The sequence below is a fragment of the Mytilus trossulus genome, chromosome 7 (genome assembly GCF_036588685.1).
Source record: "Mytilus trossulus isolate FHL-02 chromosome 7, PNRI_Mtr1.1.1.hap1, whole genome shotgun sequence".
NCBI lineage: Eukaryota > Metazoa > Mollusca > Bivalvia > Mytilida > Mytilidae > Mytilus > Mytilus trossulus.
The window spans coordinates 55527641-55547981 of record NC_086379.1 but is presented as its reverse complement, the minus strand read 5'-3'; the positions used below and the strand labels follow the sequence as shown (position 1 = coordinate 55547981).

At 29.9% G+C, this 20341-nt stretch overlaps 1 protein-coding gene across 5 annotated transcripts in view; it reads left to right on the top strand.

Annotated features, from left to right (window-relative positions):
• The window catches only part of LOC134725333 (heparan-alpha-glucosaminide N-acetyltransferase-like), a 31006-nt gene extending 12984 nt beyond the window's left edge, over nucleotides 1–18022 (top strand). Inside the window, exons 6-19 of one of the 5 annotated variants that reach the window (XM_063589055.1) lie at nucleotides 483–540; nucleotides 1432–1542; nucleotides 3515–3648; nucleotides 7262–7369; nucleotides 8992–9143; nucleotides 9814–9929; nucleotides 10555–10676; nucleotides 11184–11310; nucleotides 12122–12208; nucleotides 13257–13331; nucleotides 13625–13695; nucleotides 14206–14318; nucleotides 15136–15329; nucleotides 17375–17489. In XM_063589055.1, the coding sequence (XP_063445125.1) occupies nucleotides 483–540; nucleotides 1432–1542; nucleotides 3515–3648; nucleotides 7262–7369; nucleotides 8992–9143; nucleotides 9814–9929; nucleotides 10555–10676; nucleotides 11184–11310; nucleotides 12122–12208; nucleotides 13257–13331; nucleotides 13625–13695; nucleotides 14206–14318; nucleotides 15136–15311 (1450 nt within the window). In that variant the 3' untranslated portion in view covers nucleotides 15312–15329; nucleotides 17375–17489. Of the gene's footprint in view, nucleotides 1–482; nucleotides 541–1431; nucleotides 1543–3514; nucleotides 3649–7261; nucleotides 7370–7730; nucleotides 7839–8991; nucleotides 9144–9813; nucleotides 9930–10554; nucleotides 10677–11183; nucleotides 11311–12121; nucleotides 12209–13256; nucleotides 13332–13624; nucleotides 13696–14205; nucleotides 14319–15135; nucleotides 15330–17374 lie in introns of all 5 variants that reach the window. The other 4 variants (XM_063589056.1, XM_063589054.1, XM_063589059.1 and 1 more) reach the window with 4 other exon arrangements.
• Nucleotides 18023–20341: the final 2319 nt, after the last annotated feature.

Sequence of the window (20341 nt, the reverse complement as noted above, 5' to 3'; positions counted from 1 at the left end):
AAAAGGAGATTTTGTATGATTACAAAAAAGATAACCTTCAACCAGAGAAATAAGAAGATGGATGTAAACAACTTGAGAGCATCAACATACTATTGGGAAATTGTGCATGTTTACTAACCTTGTGGAATTTGATTAAACATGTAAAAATGCCCTAACTGTTACATAAAGTATAATAAATAAAATATCAAATCAAAGTCTACCATGTCTTTTTTTTTTTTTAAATAATTGGAGTCAAAATTGATTAACAGAATACATTGCATGATATTATATTGACACAATTTCTTTGGTATGCCTTGTTTAACTGTTTTCAATCAAAATGATCATGATTATGGTTACTTAAAAATCAAATTTTACTCATATGGTGTTTTTTTTTTCACTTTCACATAAAATGCTTTACCCTAACCATTCAATCTATTGTCATTAGCCAGATGTGATTGCATTACACCAATAGATTTATATGTAGATAAGTATTACCATTTCAGAGGTCACTTGTGCAGTAAGCTTTTGATGCAGTCTGGAAATGAACATCTTATCGATCCTGTAAGTTTATACTAGAATTGTTGTCCAGTTTGTGCATTGATTAAATCAATGTGCTTCTCATTTTTAGCTCACCGGACCTGCGTCCGTCGTTTCGTAAACTTTTACAAAAATCTTCTCCTCTGAAACTACTGTGCCAAATTTAACCAATGGTAAAAATAAGTAAACAATCCTGTATCTGATGGTACCATTTTATAAGTTGCTGAAAGTGAAAAAAATATATTTAGGATTTTATGAAACAAAATGAATGCAAGATAATCATTACTGATACATATATCTTTTTGTCAAGCAACACAACATTTCGCCTTGCCCTTATTCAGATTTTTGGTTGATAGCTTGTCGGGTATTGGTTGATTGATTATCAATTTTTATTTATTACTTTATGTTCATCATCAATGATCATGTTCATACTATATTCGTACATTAGTTCGTTAATTTTCATTTGCTGGAATCATTTTAATTTCCTTGCAATATGTGCATGCTGCTTACTAATTATACCATTTTTTTCTCCAAGCAAAAGTTTTAGTATTGCCTGTTAAACTGCACTCATGGCAAAATAAGATTGCATCAGCACCTTATTATATTTAAACATATACCAAATTGGGGTGGTAAAGTTTAATCAAGTAAATATAGTAAGAAGTATAGGGAGCACATCAAAGAGACAGCATCCCAACATCAAGATGTTGTCATAAAATATACAACAGGAGGACATTTCAATAGAACATGACAAATATTTCATACTAAATATCAAAGTTTAATTTGAGGAAATTACTAAACCACAAGATGTAGGATATGTATATATAGTGAAACATATGCAGTGTGAATATTGGAAAGTAATCACAAGAAAACAGTGTTTGAATAGATATAAAACATACTTTAAACATTTCGCCACAGAAAAAATCAAAACAGGATGTTAATACTGATGGTGTTAAAAGAAACTCTTTGAAGGGAAACCAGATTGGTCTAAGAAAGCGACAAGTAAAATCATCTGCCACTAGAGGGCAGGTGAGTCACACCCATCTTTGTTTATTAGTGAAAATGAAATGTGTAAAGGTCTACAGTGTAAATTTTTTATATGTTTGCTTTGTTTGTATGTTGAGATGCTTTTTCCTTTTGAATATAAATGCCTTACCCAACAAACTAATTCAATACAAATGCAGCTCTGTCAACATTGTCAAATACTAAAATTATAAAGCAATGAAACTAAGAAAATAAGTTAAACACCAAATGGAATTGTGCAGAAAGCAAAGTTATTCTGGTTTATAAACTATTTTTTTTAGAAATAAATTGTAGCTTATCTTGGTATAATTTTTCTCAAGTTTTATACATATGTGTACAATGCTTCACATTAGAATTGAATGTCTTGGCAAACTGGTTGAATTTGATTGTTTAAAAAAATATTATTGAGCATCAGTTACTGTTCACTTATTTAGTTATGGCCCTTGACCAAAGTTCTAAGCATACACTAGTATCTTTTAAAATACACTTTCCATTCTAATTTATAATATTATAGTATCTTTCTTTTAACTAGGACAAACATCATGCTCATTGATCTGTTAATGTTCTTGATATTTAAAAAAATAGTTTATTGAGAGTCTAACTCGTTAAAATTTGTTATCAATAAAAGGTTTGAATTCACAAATATTGTTTTTAAGAATTGCTATTTTTTATGCCCCACCTACGATAGTAGAGGGGCATTATGTTTTCTGGTCTGTGTCTCCGTTCGTTCGTCTGTTCATGCGTCCTGCTTCAGGTTAAAGTTTTTGGTCGAGGTAGTTTTTGATGAAGTTGAAGTCCAATCAATTTGAAACTTAGTACACATGCTCCCTATGATATGATCTCTCTAATTTTAATGTCAAATTAAAGTATTGACCCCAATTTCATGGTCCACTGAACAAAGAAAAAGATAGTGTGAAGCTCAGGTTAAAGTTTTTGGTCAAGGTAGTTTTTGATGAAGTTGAAGTCCAATCAACTTTAAACTTAGTACACATGTTAACTATGATATGATCTTTCTAATTTTAATGCCAAATTAAAGTATTGACCCCAATTTCAGGGTCCAGTAAATATGTAAAATGATAGTGGGAGTTGGGCATCCGTGTACTATGGACACATTCTTGTTTCTATTTGCTATATACAAGATATTAAGTGTGATCAAATAAGAGAAGACCTCTACACATTGTATTTTCCAGGTGATGGTCCTGTAAGGCTAGTATTGTGTATGTCTCACCAATAAGTCTAGTTTCATTGGATTCTAATATCATTATCAAACTCATACGTTTTACATTAAAAATGTCATATGTGCTATTAAATTTGCATGGCTTATATATTTATATATTCCCACCAGATCTATTTTGCACTTTTATAATAGAATACTGAGGTAATGGAAATATATTTCTTCTTATCTAAATATAATAGATTTCAGTAAAACATCCTCCAAATATTTTAACCTCTTGTGAAATTATCTGTGAGTTTTGATTTGAAATACATATTGAGTAATAAAATTGAGAATGGAAATGGGGAATGTATCAAAGAGACAACAACCCGACCATAGAAGAAACAACAGCGGAAGGTCACCAACAGGTCTTCAATGTAACGAGAAATTCCCGCACCTAGAGGTGTCCTTCAGCTGGCCCCTAAACAATTATATACTAGTTCAGTGATAATGAACGCCATACTAATTTCCAAATTGTACACAAGTCAATCAGTCACCTTATAAGTCAATTCAGGTGATCTTTCAATACTTTTAGCATAGAATAATAAAAATATGCAGTTTGATAAATACAAAAGATGTTTTCACTTAAAAAGCAGGAGCATTGTTTAAATTCAAAGAACAACTTGATATGTTTTTGAACGTCAAATCAGAGCTTCATGGCTGAATCGTGTGCACACAATTCTATTAAAAAAGTGTGTACCGGTATATCCAATTAACAGTCTATATGGGTACATTTAATGCTAATAACTAATTATTTTTTTACAGAGTAGTTATGCCTCACAAGACCTTGGTTCATCACCTGATCTTGGTACTATGCAGACCAATATAAACCCAACAGGAACTCCAGAAAGCAAAAAACCAAAGAAAGAGAGGCTTAAATCACTAGATACATTTAGAGGGTAGGCATATTAACCAATACATATTTTGGACTTATTTGCCATGCCTGCAATGATTTGGGAGAATTTGAGACACTAGTTTTATTACTCTGCTGTGGTCATCAGCACCTCATGTTAAAGTTTTCCGATTAAAAAAAAACCCCAATATATAATTAGGATAGATATTTTTGTCTTAATCACATGGTTTAAACCAAATTTGTGAAATACTGAACCACTGCACTCATAGCTAAAAATCATGAACTTACTGACTATAGATAGCCAGTATGGCCACTGACAAGAAACGATACATTTGTTACTAAATGAGAACACATACAAACATGACTTGACATTTAGAGAAAGAAAAAAACTCAGTGAAAGATGATCTTCATGTCTTTTTTGCCTTAGATGAAGTTTTATTATATCATTTATAAAATTGACACATACCTCACATCTCATTTTGTTCATTTTTATACGCCCGGGACGGGACGTATTATTGTATACCGTTGTCCGTCCGTCTGTCCAACCGTCTTCCACACTTCGGACAATAACTCAAAAACTCCTTCACCAAGATCCATGAAAGGAGTAGGTCCGGTAAGGACTCATTTCGGCCTCAAATTTCAGTTTCATCTGACGTAAGATTTTGACCACTTTTTAAACACTAAAGTGTCTATTTCACTTGATTCAATTAGTATATGTCAAAGATTTCAACTGATTTAGTCATTAAAAACGATCCGATTCAAGCTAAAATATGAAAAATTTCTCAAATATGCCCAAAAACGACACTTTTCAGGTGGTTTTTGTCAAAAATGAAGGTGGCTGCATCCGTGTTCATCAACAACCTTTATACATGTTATGTATTATCATAAAATACAACTTACATTTCAATATTAAGGATGAACACGAATGCGGCCACTTCCGTTTTACACGGAAACCGTCTAAAATTTAACTAAAATGATAAAATTTTGAAGATTTCAGTAATTTAGCATGACTTTGTGGTGCTACAACTCGATATATGTGCATTGTATTGTCAAAAACAGCCGATATTTATGTAACAGAAGCATTTAACTGTCCAATAAATAACTGAAAGTTTACATTTTAACAATTTTGTAAAACTGTTATATTTTGGGGCCAAAAAGGGGTCTTACCGGACCTACTCCTTTAAGTGAATTGTTTATATCTATTGACGTAAGCTCCCTTTCGTTTTTTTATAAATTTCAGATTTTAAGTTTTGGATTTATGGGGCTTTATTCATAAAAAAGGGGGGATTTTCAACACTTCGGACAATAACTCAAAAAGGCTTTCACCAATGTCCATGAAACTTTGGTGAATTGTTTATATCTATTAATGTAAGCTCCCTTTTGTTTTTTTTTAATTTCAGATTTTAAGTTTTGGATTTATGGGGCTTTATTCATATTAAATAAAGGGGGATTTTTAACACTTCGGACAATTAATCAAAAAGGCTTTCACCAATGTCCATGAAACTTTGGTGAATTGTTTATATCTATTGATGTAAGCTCCCTTTTCAATTTTTATAAATTTCAGATTTTAAGTTTTGGATTTATGGGGCTTTATTCATAAAAAAAAGGGGGATTTTCAGTGTTCTCCCCAGGATTTTTGGATAGCACCATGGTAGCGCGTGACAAGTTCTATAAACGTGTTGACTTTTGTGACGCGTCGCATAGTTTTTTATGGTGTTTTATTCATAATATGGTTATACCCTTATGAAAGGTTAGTTTTTGCATTCTTTTAATTGTTTTCTTCTTAACCCTGTTCTAAGTTTGACATATTCTGATTAAATAATTGAAAAGCAATAAAGATTTAATATTATTTATTCAAGAATAATAAAACAAGATAAAATACATGTACATAACATATGACAAGCACTAAGGAAAGTTACTATTGTTTTCAAATTTGCAAGTGCTCACTGATTAAAATCTAATTCTTCTTTACTTTCTATATAAAACATTTAGGCTTAAGAACTAAAGTTAAAACAATTTCATAAAGTCAATTTAAAGCAAATAAATAACCAGTAAATAAAATTATTTCATTTCACAAGAAGTTTTATTATTATTTAATTTCAATAAAAAAAATACTGGAAAGGCACTGGAAAGGTTTATATTAAAACTAAGAAAGGAAGGAAAGGATACCTTTTTCATCTTGGGTAATAATTTTAAAAAATACTTGAAAGATTTATATTAAAACTAAGAAGGAAGGGATGGATACCTTTCTTATCTTGGGTAATAATTAACCAGGGATTGGTCTTCTGTCAATCACTGTCTATACAAAGTTAATAACAATTCTAAATAACAAGGGATGTTGGTGTGGGGCTTATCGCGCCCTTTATTTTACAATTTTAGTTGGTTTTTCCGCTGGGCTCCAGTCATTATGAGTTTTGATTCCCCATTTTCGGTATCGTATCATATTTATGTCAAGTGAAGCTTTGACCACGTGCTTCATAAAGAATCAAAATATGTATGATCCTTAAAATATATTCTTAATCCAACAATAATTCATCTTAATCCAACAACGTTATGTAATTGTATCACTTCCCCGTGGTGTGTACAACTGTCGGCACTGTTTGTGTACAAAGGTAAATTTGCCGGTGTCACTGGTGAATGCTTGGGTGGTGAGTGAAGCCATAAAATTATAATCTCCAGTCATAAATTAATCCAAAATCAATTAAAACACAAAGGAATTCTGTTACAAGCGATAATCAAGTGATTAAATCCAATCAACAAGTTTCATCGATCACCTGTTGTGCAGCTCAAATAACGCCCGGAATTTTAGACCGCGGATAAAATCCTACCGATTTAACGCTTTTTCGAATACAATGTCCGGAAAACTATAGCACCTCGGTCAAAAATTATAGCACCGCGGCAAGACCAATAGCACCGCGGCCCAGAAATATAGCACCACGGGGCCGCGGTGCTTTAAGGCCTTGGGGAGAACACTGATTTTTAACACTTCGAAATAACTCAAAAAGGCTTTCACCAATGTCCATGAAACTTTGGTGAATTGTTTATATCTATTGATGTACGCTCCCTTTTAATTTGTATAAATTTCAGATTTTAAGTTTTGGATTAATGGGGCTTTATTCATAAAAAAAGGGTGATTTTTAACACTTCGGACAATAACTCAAAAAGGCTTCCACCAATGTCCATGAAACTTTAGTGAATTGTTTATATCTATTAATGTAAGCTCCCTTTCAATATTTATAAATTTCAGATTTTACATTTCCGTGTTATGAATTTTTATGCTTAAAAAAGGGGGGATTTTTCCAATTTTGGGACAATAACTAACACTTTCACAAAATTTTATGTATGGATGAAAAATTAAGAAAACAAACTTAGTTAAATTTGAGGTAGCCTTAATAGTGCCAATTTTTTTGTGCATTTTTATTTATTATTTGGGGGGGGGGGGTATTTGACAGGGCTCACACTATTTCTAGTTGATCATATAAATTCATTTAAAGCATAAAAGACAAGTTAAAAGAGCAACGGGCGTATCATGCGCCTAAGCGCAGCCGCCCTTTATTAGATTATTCATGGATATTTTACGACAAAAATTAGTTTTATAAACCAAGTATTGTACCTTAAAACAAAATTCTTAGAAAGTATTAATTGATGATTCATTTTAGCATTAGCATAGTGATCATGATATTTTGTAACTATGGAGGAGGAAAGTATTGGTTCATTAAACATTCCAAATGGAATGGTCTAACAGTAGCAGATCTAGTGTTCCCATGGTAAGACAAACTGAATGTCAGATTTTTACACTGTAGTTTGATACTAACATAGCTTAGTTGCTTTTTGTTGTTACTAACAGTTTCCAGCCTTCCTGTGTGCTTTGACTCAGTCTGATTAAAATCAATCTGTGTGACACATCAGAAACAGGAGCGCTGAGAGGTTTGATTTTAATCAGACGGGATTTGACTAAAAACTGTCTCATCTGTCTTTTGATGATTGTTATATTCAAATTGTAGCATGGAGCATGTCTTTGTTTCTTTATTCTTTTGACTGATTACTTTTTAGGTGTATTAATTTCTGTTGTGATTGATATTTTAAAAATTAGATGCTGAATTTATATTGATACCATTATTATTTTAGATTGAGTTTAACCATTATGTGTTTTGTTAATTATGGTGGTGGGGGATATTGGTTCTTTAATCATTCAGACTGGAATGGTTTAACTGTAGCAGATTTAGTAATGCCTTGGTATGTCAATATGATTTTACACTGTAAATTCTGAAATTATTGGGTGCATTTACTTTTGCAAAAATATGAGATTAATTATTGTAATGTCAGGAATATCTGCATACATATTTAGGGGCCAGCTGAAGGACATCCCAGGTGCGGGAATTTCTCACTACACTGAAGACCTGTTGGTGACCTTCTGATGTTGTTTTTTCTATATGGTCAGGTTGTTGTCTCTTTGACACATTCCCCATTTCCATTCTCAATTTTATTTTTATTTAACAAATATCAAAATGCAAGTTATTCTCATTGCTAAGATCTTTTATTTGGGTTATTCACATTAATAAAAACCTCACAATAATTTCTGTATTTACAGTATGCTATTAATCTTTATAAAAGCCTTTAATTCAGCATGTTTACAATATTGTTTGCCAATCTTGAGATCTTAGAATATATATGTTTATATACTAGTATTTAGAAACTTCTTTATATTCATGTTACTAATATTATTTATTGAATATTAATTATTTTTTTGCATTTCATAAATTTTAGATATAAAGTTAAAGTTAAACTTGTTGAGAGTTGTCTCATTAGCTTCATACCACATCTTCTTTTGTATTTTTACAAAACAAACATTCAGATTTCCAAAGTTTTTACAAACCATGAAATTCAGGAAAACAGTTTTTCATGGAAATCATCTCAGTAGTTCTGTTAATGTTTGTGAACTGGACATGTGCTATTATTGTAAAATTAAATTAAGAGATGGTAATGAAAGATTTTAATATTTAATATTTATGAATATAACTGATCAAATCTAACATCAAAATAAAGTTATAGTAATGATCATCTTGGTGCAAATTTTTGCATCAATCAAACTAAACACTTTACATTCAAATAATTGCAATTAATTTCCAGTACAAGTGTTTAAAATATTGCAATTTTGCAAATTTAGAAGAAAAAAATAAAAAGTTAAAAAGAACTTCTTTTTACACACTTTTTATGCTTTATAAATTCAATGTATGAAAACATAGTCATGATAGTGTTGAATTTTATCAATTTTGCTATGATCATTGTCAATTTTTTCATATTTATTCAATGAATCTAGAAAATGATGTAAACTATGACAGCCTAAAATCCTTGCATGTTATTACATATTATGCCTACTCTTTTCCAGGTTTGTATTTATAATGGGGACATCCATGGCATACTCTTACACTAGCTTACTGAGATCTAACACACCTAAATATAAAATGTTCTTGAAGATATTTAAGAGATCTTGTATATTGTTTGTGCTGGGATTAGTTATCAACTCAGAGGGCTGCAATGGTTAGTGGGGATATATAAGGCACTCAATAGATACAGCAAAATGTGGTATGAGTGCCAATGAGACAACTCTCCATGCAAATAACAATATTCAAGTTCTTATATGTGGTTTCAGAAGTTTTTTTTATTTTTTAAAACTAGATTCTAGGTAAAACTTTTAATCAAAGAAAATAAAAGCCTAAATATGCTAAAGCATATATTTAATTAAAACTGAAGATTTAGTTTCTTCCCTGTCTCATGTAAATTTTTCAAAATGAAATTCATAATTCAGTAGGAGTATATTGACATTTTGGACTTAGGACAACTGTACTTGTTTTACCATACATATATCTATTAACAGACTATTAAGTTATTTTGCAAATAAATCCTGTTTAGGGAGACAACTTCCTGTCAAGGACAAGACAAGACAATATAATTATCCACTTGTGGAGAATACTTATGTCCAATGCCTAACCAGAAATAATTTCTGTATAGACATGTATGTAATATCCTAAATGCAGTTGCTTTTTATTAAAACAACATATAGTCATAGTATGGAAATTTTGTACCTGTTTAAAAAATAGATTGTGGTGTAAACCAGTTCTTGTTAATATTTCTGCATTTTTTATACATTTTGATTTGGAAAAGTTGATACAGACACATTTGTGTATGATATTATATGTATGTTTTGCAGCTGTTGAACTTACCAAATTTCGTATGCCTGGAGTATTACAAAGATTTGCAGGAACCTATTTGATAACAGCAACTCTGCATATGTTCTTTGCCAAATTAGAAGACGGTCCCAATACTGTAAGTGTTGAATTAATTAATTTGCAAAATCAACTATAATGGAAATTAACAAATATTTTCAAACAGTGTGTCAAAACATTTTGCTCCCAAGTTAATAAAAAAATTAGTATGTCCTAACTGCAACAAAAGCAAGATTTCATGTTTTCTGGTCTGCGTATCTATCCATCCTCTATAAGAACAAATCTACAAATCAATAGAAAAAAATAAATACTGTCCGGAATAAAGTAAAAGTTTAACTTGCTTTCAAGTAGATTTAGATTTTAATTTAAGGTAGTCTAGCATGAAGTTGTGGTTATATCAACTTCAAAATTGGTACAGTATATATTCATTATGATGTGAACTTGTAAAAAGTGTACCATATGTAATGTTTTTGACACTTTATATGAATTTCAAATGATAAGGTTTGAACATTCCTGATGAAGTTAAATCCAGAAAAGTGCTTTGGATACATCAAACTCATCAATTTTTACATACTATTTAGCAATGATATGTTCTGGAATTATGAGAAACAAACTGATGACCCTTCATTTTTTTTAGTTTTTATATATACAAGTAAATGTTTAATTACTTTAATATACAATCATTATATCTTCTTCCTTTACTTTAATCTCATTTTTCATTTCAGCCCGTTCGTACAAATCCAGTTAGAGACATAACAGATTATCCTTTAGAATGGATAATTAATTTTCTCTTCATTGGAATATATTATATTCTCATGTTTGGACTTGATGTTCCTGGCTGTCCTAAGTAAGTAGATTTTAAAAACAAATGACTATAGTACATTAAAAAAATTTAGAATGGAAATGAGAATGTGTCAAAGAGATAACAACCTGACCATAGAGCAGACATCAACCTAAAGCCACCAATAGGTCATCAATGTGAGAAACTCAAACACCCTGAGGAGTCCTTCAACTGGTCTCTTAACAAATAAGTATACTAGTTCAGTGATAATGGACGTCATACTAAACTCCAAAGTATACACAAGAAACTAAAATTAAGAATCATACAAGACGAACAAAGGCCAGAGGGTCCTGACTTTGGACAGGCGCAAATATGCGGCAGGGTTAAACATTTTTTTTTAGATATCAACCCTCCTTCTATATATTTATACCCATTTATTCTTCTGATGCCTCTAATAATTAAAATACTGTTTAGATTTTTCTATAACTCAGAAGCTTTGATTCTTCTATAATTCAGAGTTTTAGATTCTTCTATAATTCAGAGTCAATTATAATAGTTTTATATTTTATTCAGAGGATATTTAGGACCTGGTGGATTATCAGAAAATAGTAGTCATTTCAACTGTACTGGTGGTGCAGCAGGATATATAGATAGAAAATTCTTTGGCTTAGATCACATCTATCAAAATCCTACATCTAAGGTATTAACTTATTATTGCAAATATAATTATTTATGTATATGGATTTATAGACAAGAGAAATATTTGGATCTGATCATCAGATCACATCTATCAAAATCCCACATTAATTTCTTCATATAGAATGTATAGTAAATATACTTTATTCTAAAAGTGTTATTAACATTTTTTCATGTTCAACCTCTAAATTTTCTATTACCCTCAGAATCAGTACTTAAAGAAACTTAAAAGATTGTATCATATGTGTAATTTTTAGCCAGATAAAATGACACTAGTTGTATATAAACATTTGCACATCTCATTTCCCATTCTTTAGATCAATCATGGTCTATTGAATTAGAATCTTTTGCATAGTTTACTTGCTAAAGTTTGTGATTAGGTATGTTTTCAGGGAACCCACCAATGGTACATCAATTATATTTGGTATGCAGTTGTATAAGCAAATAACCGTATTGGATAATTAAATCATTTTTATTAGTTGGGTACCTTTACTAAATACTGTTACTTTTGAGCTTTATTTCAATGTGCTTAATCTTAGCAGCAGTCAGAATATAATTGATTTTTTGAATACTCAGACAATTTAACTGGTCCTTACTGTCCTCTGTACTTGTAAAAAAAAATGTCACAGAACTCAAAATACAGATTACCAAATAAATGCCATCATTTCTTGTTCTCAAAATGTAGTTGTTTCTTTAATACCCTATAAAACACTACATGTTTGTTACTACATTGATTCACTGATGTTATCAAAAGTTACCATACTGAGAGATTGATGTGCCTTCCTTATTTTAAATGATTTGCAAACAATTTTTAGGAGATCTATAAAAACACAATAGCGTATGATCCAGAGGGACTACTGGGAACACTGACATCATGTGTTATATGTTTCCTTGGACTACAGGTAAATCTTTCATTTATCATCTAAATGTTAAGTTTTTTTATGCCCAACTTATAATGCCCTAGTTAAGGGCATTATTTTTTTCATTCTATAAGGTTTTATATGCCCAACTTATTATGCCCTACTTAAGGGCATTTTTTTTTTCATTCTATGCATCTGTTCCTCTGTTTGTCCATCAGTCATTTTTCAAGTTAATAAATCAAATTTTGCTCAAGGTAGTTTTTGATGAAGTTGAAGTATATTCAACTTGAATCTTAGTACACATGTCACCTGTGATATGAATTAGATTTGCCCCCAGTTTTATGGTCCACTGAACATAGAAAATGATAGTGCATGTTGGGGGGCATCTGTGTACTGTGGACTCATTCTTGTTATCTGTAACGTTATCATTTTTTAAAGTCATAAGAAACCTCAAATTAAAAGAAAATATGCATATGTTTTTTATATCTAAATGGATAGTTTTCATTATACAACCTATGTACATATACTTTTTTCTGTCAGAGGAAAATTCTTTAATTTGTTCACATTTAGAAGAAGTTTACTTATTTTTAATTGCTTGCTTCCAGGAAGCAATTCGCCGACATATTTTCCGTATGCATAGTGACCCGAGTGTAACCTTCCTGGTAAAAACCCGGTGATCGCAATACGCATGGATTTGTCATTTGAAATAAACAAATATCTTATTATACATGTTAATATACATGTGCTCAATACCCATGCTTTTTGTGATTTGTTTACTATAAAGTGACAATCGGTAAAACTCGGCTTCAAAACACGGCATTTAATGAGCAGCCATATTTGTTCAGTTCAGTATAGGTAGAATATGACCAAAATAATCTAGTAACTGAAACAAAAAATGATGTGAAATGCACTGCAATTAAAGTGGAGATAACACGGGAAAATCATATCTTATTTAGACAAGTTTGTTAAAATGTTTAACTTTACAAAGACAGTCAGAAGCCATTGGAATTATTGTTTGGTATATTTTTTTAAATATATTCACTGTGGTTTATTGTAAAACAAAATATTATAAAATTGTTTTTTATTTCAGGCAGGGAAAATTTTTATGACATTTAAAACCAGACAACAAAGAGTAAAAAGACTCCTCATATGGGGATTTGCATTGGTAATGTTTACAATAAGACTAACTATGTGCAAATATATTACTATTCACAAAACCAGATTCAAAAATTGTTAAACATGCTACAAAATGTGTTTATCTCAATTGTAGTGCGGACATTTGTGTCTTTGATAATGGTTGATTATCTATGGATCTTTTGAAATCTTTAAAAAGTTGAAAAGAGATTAGAAATTTTCATTATAGACAATATTATTATTAATGTATCTTTCATGTTATATTTAGATTAATTCTCATGTTTAAATTTTTGAAATTAATTTGTTTTCTCTATATTTTTTCAGTGCTTTATAGCGGGAATTCTCTGTAAATTTAGTAAAAATGAAGGTTGGATTCCTGTTAATAAAAACCTATGGTAAGTTTGTAATTACTACAGCCATCCTTTGCAAAATGAAGGGGAAGAGGGTCACACTTTATAGGAAGTATGAAAAATTCCATTCCTTTCACCTTCTAGTATGTCTTTGAAATTTGTTTTTTTTGTAACTTGGTTTTTTGGTGGGCTCAACTCTCATATATTCAGAAATTATTGCAATGATCTTGTGGCAGTTAGCAGGTTCTCAAAATTTCAACTTGTATTCATTATTTGAGTTGTACTTTTCCTTCTGAAAAGGGTTTTTAAAAAAATCATATTATGATTTAAATGAGGAATATTAAAGTTGTTTTCCATCCATTTAATGTGTAACAGCTTTTTACTTTTCCATTTGATAAGGGAATTTCTTGTTAGAATTTTCTTTCAAGTTTGTTATTTTTGAAAATTGACTTTTTGCTAGGTAATATTTTATTTGAATTTTGCATACATTTATCACTTGTGTTATATGTAATATATGACTTTGACACATCACAGTAGGAACATCTTTATTTGTAGGTCAGTGTCATTTATATTCTGTACTGGAGGATTTGCCTTTATTTTACTGACATTCTGTTACCTGATGATAGATGAATGGAAAATCTGGAATGGTGCTCCATTTTATTATCCAGGTAAATACATGATTATTCACAACTAGTTAATATTCAATAGAGGGATAAATACAGATCTAGTTACTATTCCCCTTGCGATGGTAGAATTCCTACACAGTAATCAAAAAGGAGTTCTATTCATTATTCAGTTGAAATTGTCAGATAAATAAACATCAGAACAATGGTTCAAGAAACATTATTAAAAAAAGAACTTCTGCCCACCATTTACCGGTAGAAGATAATAACAGAAAGCCCTAGGTAGATGCTATTTTAGAACAATTATATAATTCAAATTAGGATTAAAAAGACACTGTCACACATGTAAAGCTACTTATTTTGGTACACTGATATAATTCTGGTCATGTTTAGATAGACACTGTCAGAAAAATACTTAGCTTAAACAGAAAAAAACAATTGTGCATATATATATACTTTGTGTCCTGATTTGTTGAAAATGTGTGTATCATGTAGACATGTATCCAGATAGCACTAACATATTATCAAATGGCTGTCAGCTCTTATGTAACCAAATTTGTAAATATATCTAAATTTTATCATTTAAAATCATATAAGTCAATATCAGACTGAAAGACTCTCAGAAACATATAACTACTTATTTTGATACATTTTTTAAAAACATTATAGACACTTATTATTTTTTTTACGTAACCCACATATTTGTTACTTTTGTCCCTCCCCTTCCTTTTACAGTAATAATAATAATAATAATAATAATAGCTTTTTTTAAAGACAGTACAGATAAGCTGTATAAAATGATGTTTGTTTTTTATGTAAAAAATACAAAGAATAAATGATATTGTGGTTAATATTTACACAGGAATGAATTCTATCAGCTTTTACATGTTCCATGAGACATTCCAAACTTATTTTCCTGTTGGATTTTATGTATCTGAGACACACAGCCGACTTCTGCCAATGGATGTGTGGGGATTTTTGTTCTGGTGCTATTTTACATACGAGATGCATGAAAGAAAGATCTTTGTTACAATATGAATAGCTCATCAGTTTATAGTAAAATACTATTTGTAATTACCCTATGCACTTCCTTCAAGTTAAATACACACGACATATTACATACAAATCCTTGCTTAGTTGACACAAATTATCCACTGTATTTGGTGTTACAGTTAAATGTTTTAATCAACAATTAGTTATATCAAAGTTTTAAAAAGTCTACTAAATTCATTGAATACTTTTAATAATGTATAGCAGAGATATCAGATATAGACTCTGATTTGAAGCAAGCAAAATATTAGATTATTTGCAAAAGAAGCTCCTCTGTCATAATTCGTACTAATGCAAATTAACATTTTTAAGAGGTTTCACAGTATGTTTATCTAATGGTAACACAATCTTTTCTCAAACCATTTTAGCCATAAACCTGAAAGTTAGAAAAGAGCTTTTGATTATTCAATGGTCTACATTTTTGGTTTACTGTGATGGAAATTATAAAGATTATACACCAAAAGCTTTGTGAACACACCTATGACCTTTTCCCTATTGGAACCAACATTGAGATTTGCCTGTCTCGGACCTTTTGAATTAATTTTACGCATTAGAAATATGAAATTCAAACTTAAAAGGTATTGTTGACTTTGAAATATAATAATTCATTTTTGGAAACATTGCCAAATTCATTTGTCTACTTTTAAATTTCTAAATCAATTTGTTAACACAGTTGTGATGTCATGATGTATTTTCTGGATTTTCATTTGTAGTCATGATCGTAAATTCAGTAATAAGTTAACATTTTTTTATGCAACTGAGTTTATAAATGATAAAATGTTGGGTATGCACTTTTCAACTCCTTCACACAATACATAAATCACCAGAGAATTGATGTTATCCTACATCACTGCATGCAAAGATGAAATAAATGCCAGGTAATAATTTAGTCCTTTTATCCAAGAAATGCATGACTAAATATGAAGAAACTATGCATTAGGGGAGATGTGATTTAACATAAATTAGACTCCAATCCAACATAACATTTAAATAAAGTTAATTGAAATAAAAAGATAAATCTCTACATTGAATGTTCGTTATTAGAACTACAAGTCTTTTCAATTTACATGTTTTATAATTAAATGTTCATCCATTATTTTTGCCTTTGTAGTAGATTCTGACTAGAAGCAATGGTATCTGCAGTATATTAAATGTGAATTAGATCTTAAAAATTATAACATTTTTTTTCTCTTTAAGAAATACAATTTATGAATAAAAACCTACTTTGATAAATACTCTATCTTTAATTTTCACTGACATTTATGCTTGACTAATATTTGTAATAAATTATTTAAGGAATGACTTTAATATTTTTTCTGTCTATGAAGAAATAACATAAAAAATTTGGTGCACAATGAATAACATGCGTAGCGATTAGAAAGAAAAAATATCACAGCCATTTCTTATAATTTAATTTTAAATTGCATTTTAAACCATAGAAAACAATGAAAAAACGTTGATGACGTCACGCTCACATGACTAAATTATGTCTATGGGCTGATAACAAAATAAGGTCAGACAATCAGAAGACGCATAACATCCAAAATTAAATTATATATAATTATTAAATAATATTGTGTTTTCAGTTTGATACTGTTAATGAAATAGATGAAATCTCCTTTGCCATAAAGAAGTTATGTCCCATTGTATGCACTTTTGAAATGTGATTAGGGAGACCCAGAGCTCAGTGGCCGTGTGGTTAAAGTAGTTGATCGACTGTTTCACTAGCCTGTCAACACGGAGGTTGTGAGTTCAAATCCAGCTCGGGATAGGTGCAGCCAAGTCCAATCTTAATTGACTAGGATTGTCAGTTTTTCAACCAAAGGTTGTTTGTTCTGCCTGCCCGTGTCTGGGTACCCCAGCTTCCTCCACCGATACAAACTGACTGGTGTGATAAAGCAAAATAGGGTTGAAAGTGACTTAAAACATCAATTAATAAATCAATCAAATGTGATTTAACCTCTCTGACACAAATTTTTCATGAAATTTAAATGTTTATTTTGAAAAGTTTTCATAATACATTGTACACAATGTATATGGTTTTTTTTCAGGTATGAACTCAATACTGCTGTATATGGGACATGAACTTTTTCATCATAACTTCCCAATAAGCTGGAGAGTCCCACAACACCATGGCAGTCTGTTAGCATTAGACATTTACGGAACTGCAATCTGGCTTGTTGTAGCATTATACTGTTTCCATAAAAATCTCTTCTTTGTTATATGAATGAATGTTTTGATAAAGAATTGTAATTTTTTGATAAAATATATACAAATATTGAATAACTGAAATTTTTGTAAGAATTTTGTGTTATTCTTTTTTGATTTGCTTTCTTGTATACACATTTTAAAAAATTGGTTGTTTTGCTGTTATTTTTATATTCAATTATTATGTACTGATAATTCAGAATCTAATGTGTGCACTTGTGTGTTTTTTTCTTCAATAAAAGACAATAATGCAGAATGAATTGAATATAATCGTGTAGAGAACTGGGGATTCATTTATTTTCATGGGTACAAAACTTGCCTTTTCGTTGATATGTGATATTCTAGTTTTGCCAAAGTCTGTGTAAAGCCTAAAAGAAAATTTGTCATTTGTTGAACATTTAAATTTTTTGGTTCTCCAGAATCTGTACCCATGAAACCATAAAAATTGGTATCTAACAAATAATAATGAATCCACATTATTCTTTAAAAAAAAAAAAAAATGAGTTTTCATAAATTGACGATCATCCTGTATTTTTTTTCATTTTCTCTGATTTACTGTTTTTTGTTATGATGTATGTTATTTATTTTATAGTTAAATTATCCCAGTGAATTACAGTAATATTAAGTGACTTCAGTATAACCAACTTTTATATACTTCTTGTGATTTTTATCTTTTAATTGCTTACATTTAAAAATGAAATAAGAGGGTATTATATTTTATAGATATTGATTAATATATTTTAATAAAGTAAAATATATGTAAATATTACTAATTAGTATTTTGCTTGTGTTTGTAAAGAAGAAAATAATTTAAAAAAATACTATTTAAGTATTAAAAATCTTTACATTTTGCAACATATTTGTATGTATGCAAAAACTGATCATGATGATAGTAAATATATCTAAATAATTCTTATATCATTTGCATATCTATAAATACGTGCATTGGATTGGTCATTAAGACTTTTTCTCTTCGTTTACACTTCGATAAACCATGTTTCCGAAACTACTTTAATTTGTAATCTATTCATGCGTGATACACATTCTTGCACGGATACTACGATTTTCAGCAAGTTGAGATTATAAAACAATTGCATAAAAGTTGTTTCTATTCTAATGCATATATGACAACAAAAGAATAAAATAAATGCACTAAAGCTTCAAAAATGTATTAAAATAAAATTTAAATAAAATTCCGGGAAATTTCACGAATGATTTGGCGAATTTACGTCATGGCTAAACATGACGTCATACGATTGAAAACTTTCAGACGGAAAATTATTTCGTTACTTGTACGCCTCAAATTTGGATAGTATCTAATTAAAATGAAGTTTTTGAGGTAGGTGCTAGTTCATTTTAGCTTTAGTAGCATTTATCGAACATTTAGGTTTTTTAGAAAGTCAAGATGGCGGCGTACTCCTTAGTTACGACATGCCACTGTGCTTCTGATGGTACATATAGTAGCCATCCAAGTAATAATTAATGTAAACCAATAATCGTGTATGTTTGGCTGAAGAATTATAAGGATTAAACACATTTTTTCTAGAGGTTATTGATGTGTAAACCTGGTCTCTAACTCACAAAGTTTGTGAGTTAACCGCCCTGGTTTACACATCAATAACCTCAAGAAAAAATGTGTTTAATCCTATAAAAGATACAAAGGAAAGTTGGAATGAAAGAGATTTTTTAATATCTTTGCATGTGCTGTGTGTTAAAAATGTATATTTGAGAATTAAAAATAAAATAAGCCCAAAAAACCTATAAAATCAAACATAGATAGTAATGCTATGTTAAAATATAGTAGTTTTTAATGAATACATGTTGTTTTACCCCACTTCAAAAGAAGTAGGTATACTGGTCTACATCAGCCTGTCTGTCCCATTAAGTTTTTGTGGAGTTATTCTCAGGAAGTACAAATTATCAGAGCTTACTGAAATCTGGCATCATGCTTCATATAAGCATGTCTTACTGCAGTTTGGTTCATTTATTTTCTGTTAACAGATTTAATACTTATATAATCTTATACAAAATAGCCATTCATGAAATTTGCATAGGATTTTCAGGGAACTTCAAATCATTAGTGAGTAATAATTCACTGTTAAACTTATGTTTTCCATGTATATTTTATAGTTCTGGACTTATTTCATGTATTTCAAGAATATATATAATTTTGTAAAAATTATCAATGTGCCATTATTTTTTTTAAATTTAGATATGATGTCATTTTTTTTTACATTGTAAACAATGTTCTGGGGAACAATTTCGTAATGGAGTGTCTCAGTCCTGAATTAGTACATTCATTTAAGTGAACATGGTCTGTTGATCCTGGTTTTACAGGGCATAGATATAAATATTAGTTATTCCCATTAGTTACAAGGAAAGATTAAATCCAATATATATTTGTTAATATGATATTTATGAAACATAAAGGAAAGGATTTTTGATGCCTTTGTATTTGTATTTACATATTTGCTAACATATAGAGAAATGTGTATTATTTCTATTTATAACTATAAAGAATTACAGAATAAATATTTAATAAAATCAAAAATAATTTCTTTGCCTATTTGCCTTTTTTCTTTCTTTCAAAGTATGTATAATTGATAGTTGCATCCTATTTGTTTTGGATTTTTTGGATTTTCTTATTTTATTGATCAGGGTAGAAGGTATTTTAATGAAGGAATTTTACAAAGCTCTTATGATTTTAAAAAACCCAAAAAACTTACTTTATATATAAAAGTCTGTCCCGAATATTACAGTGTATCAATATTTACATGTACTAGTATATCTAAAAACTGATCAACACCTCC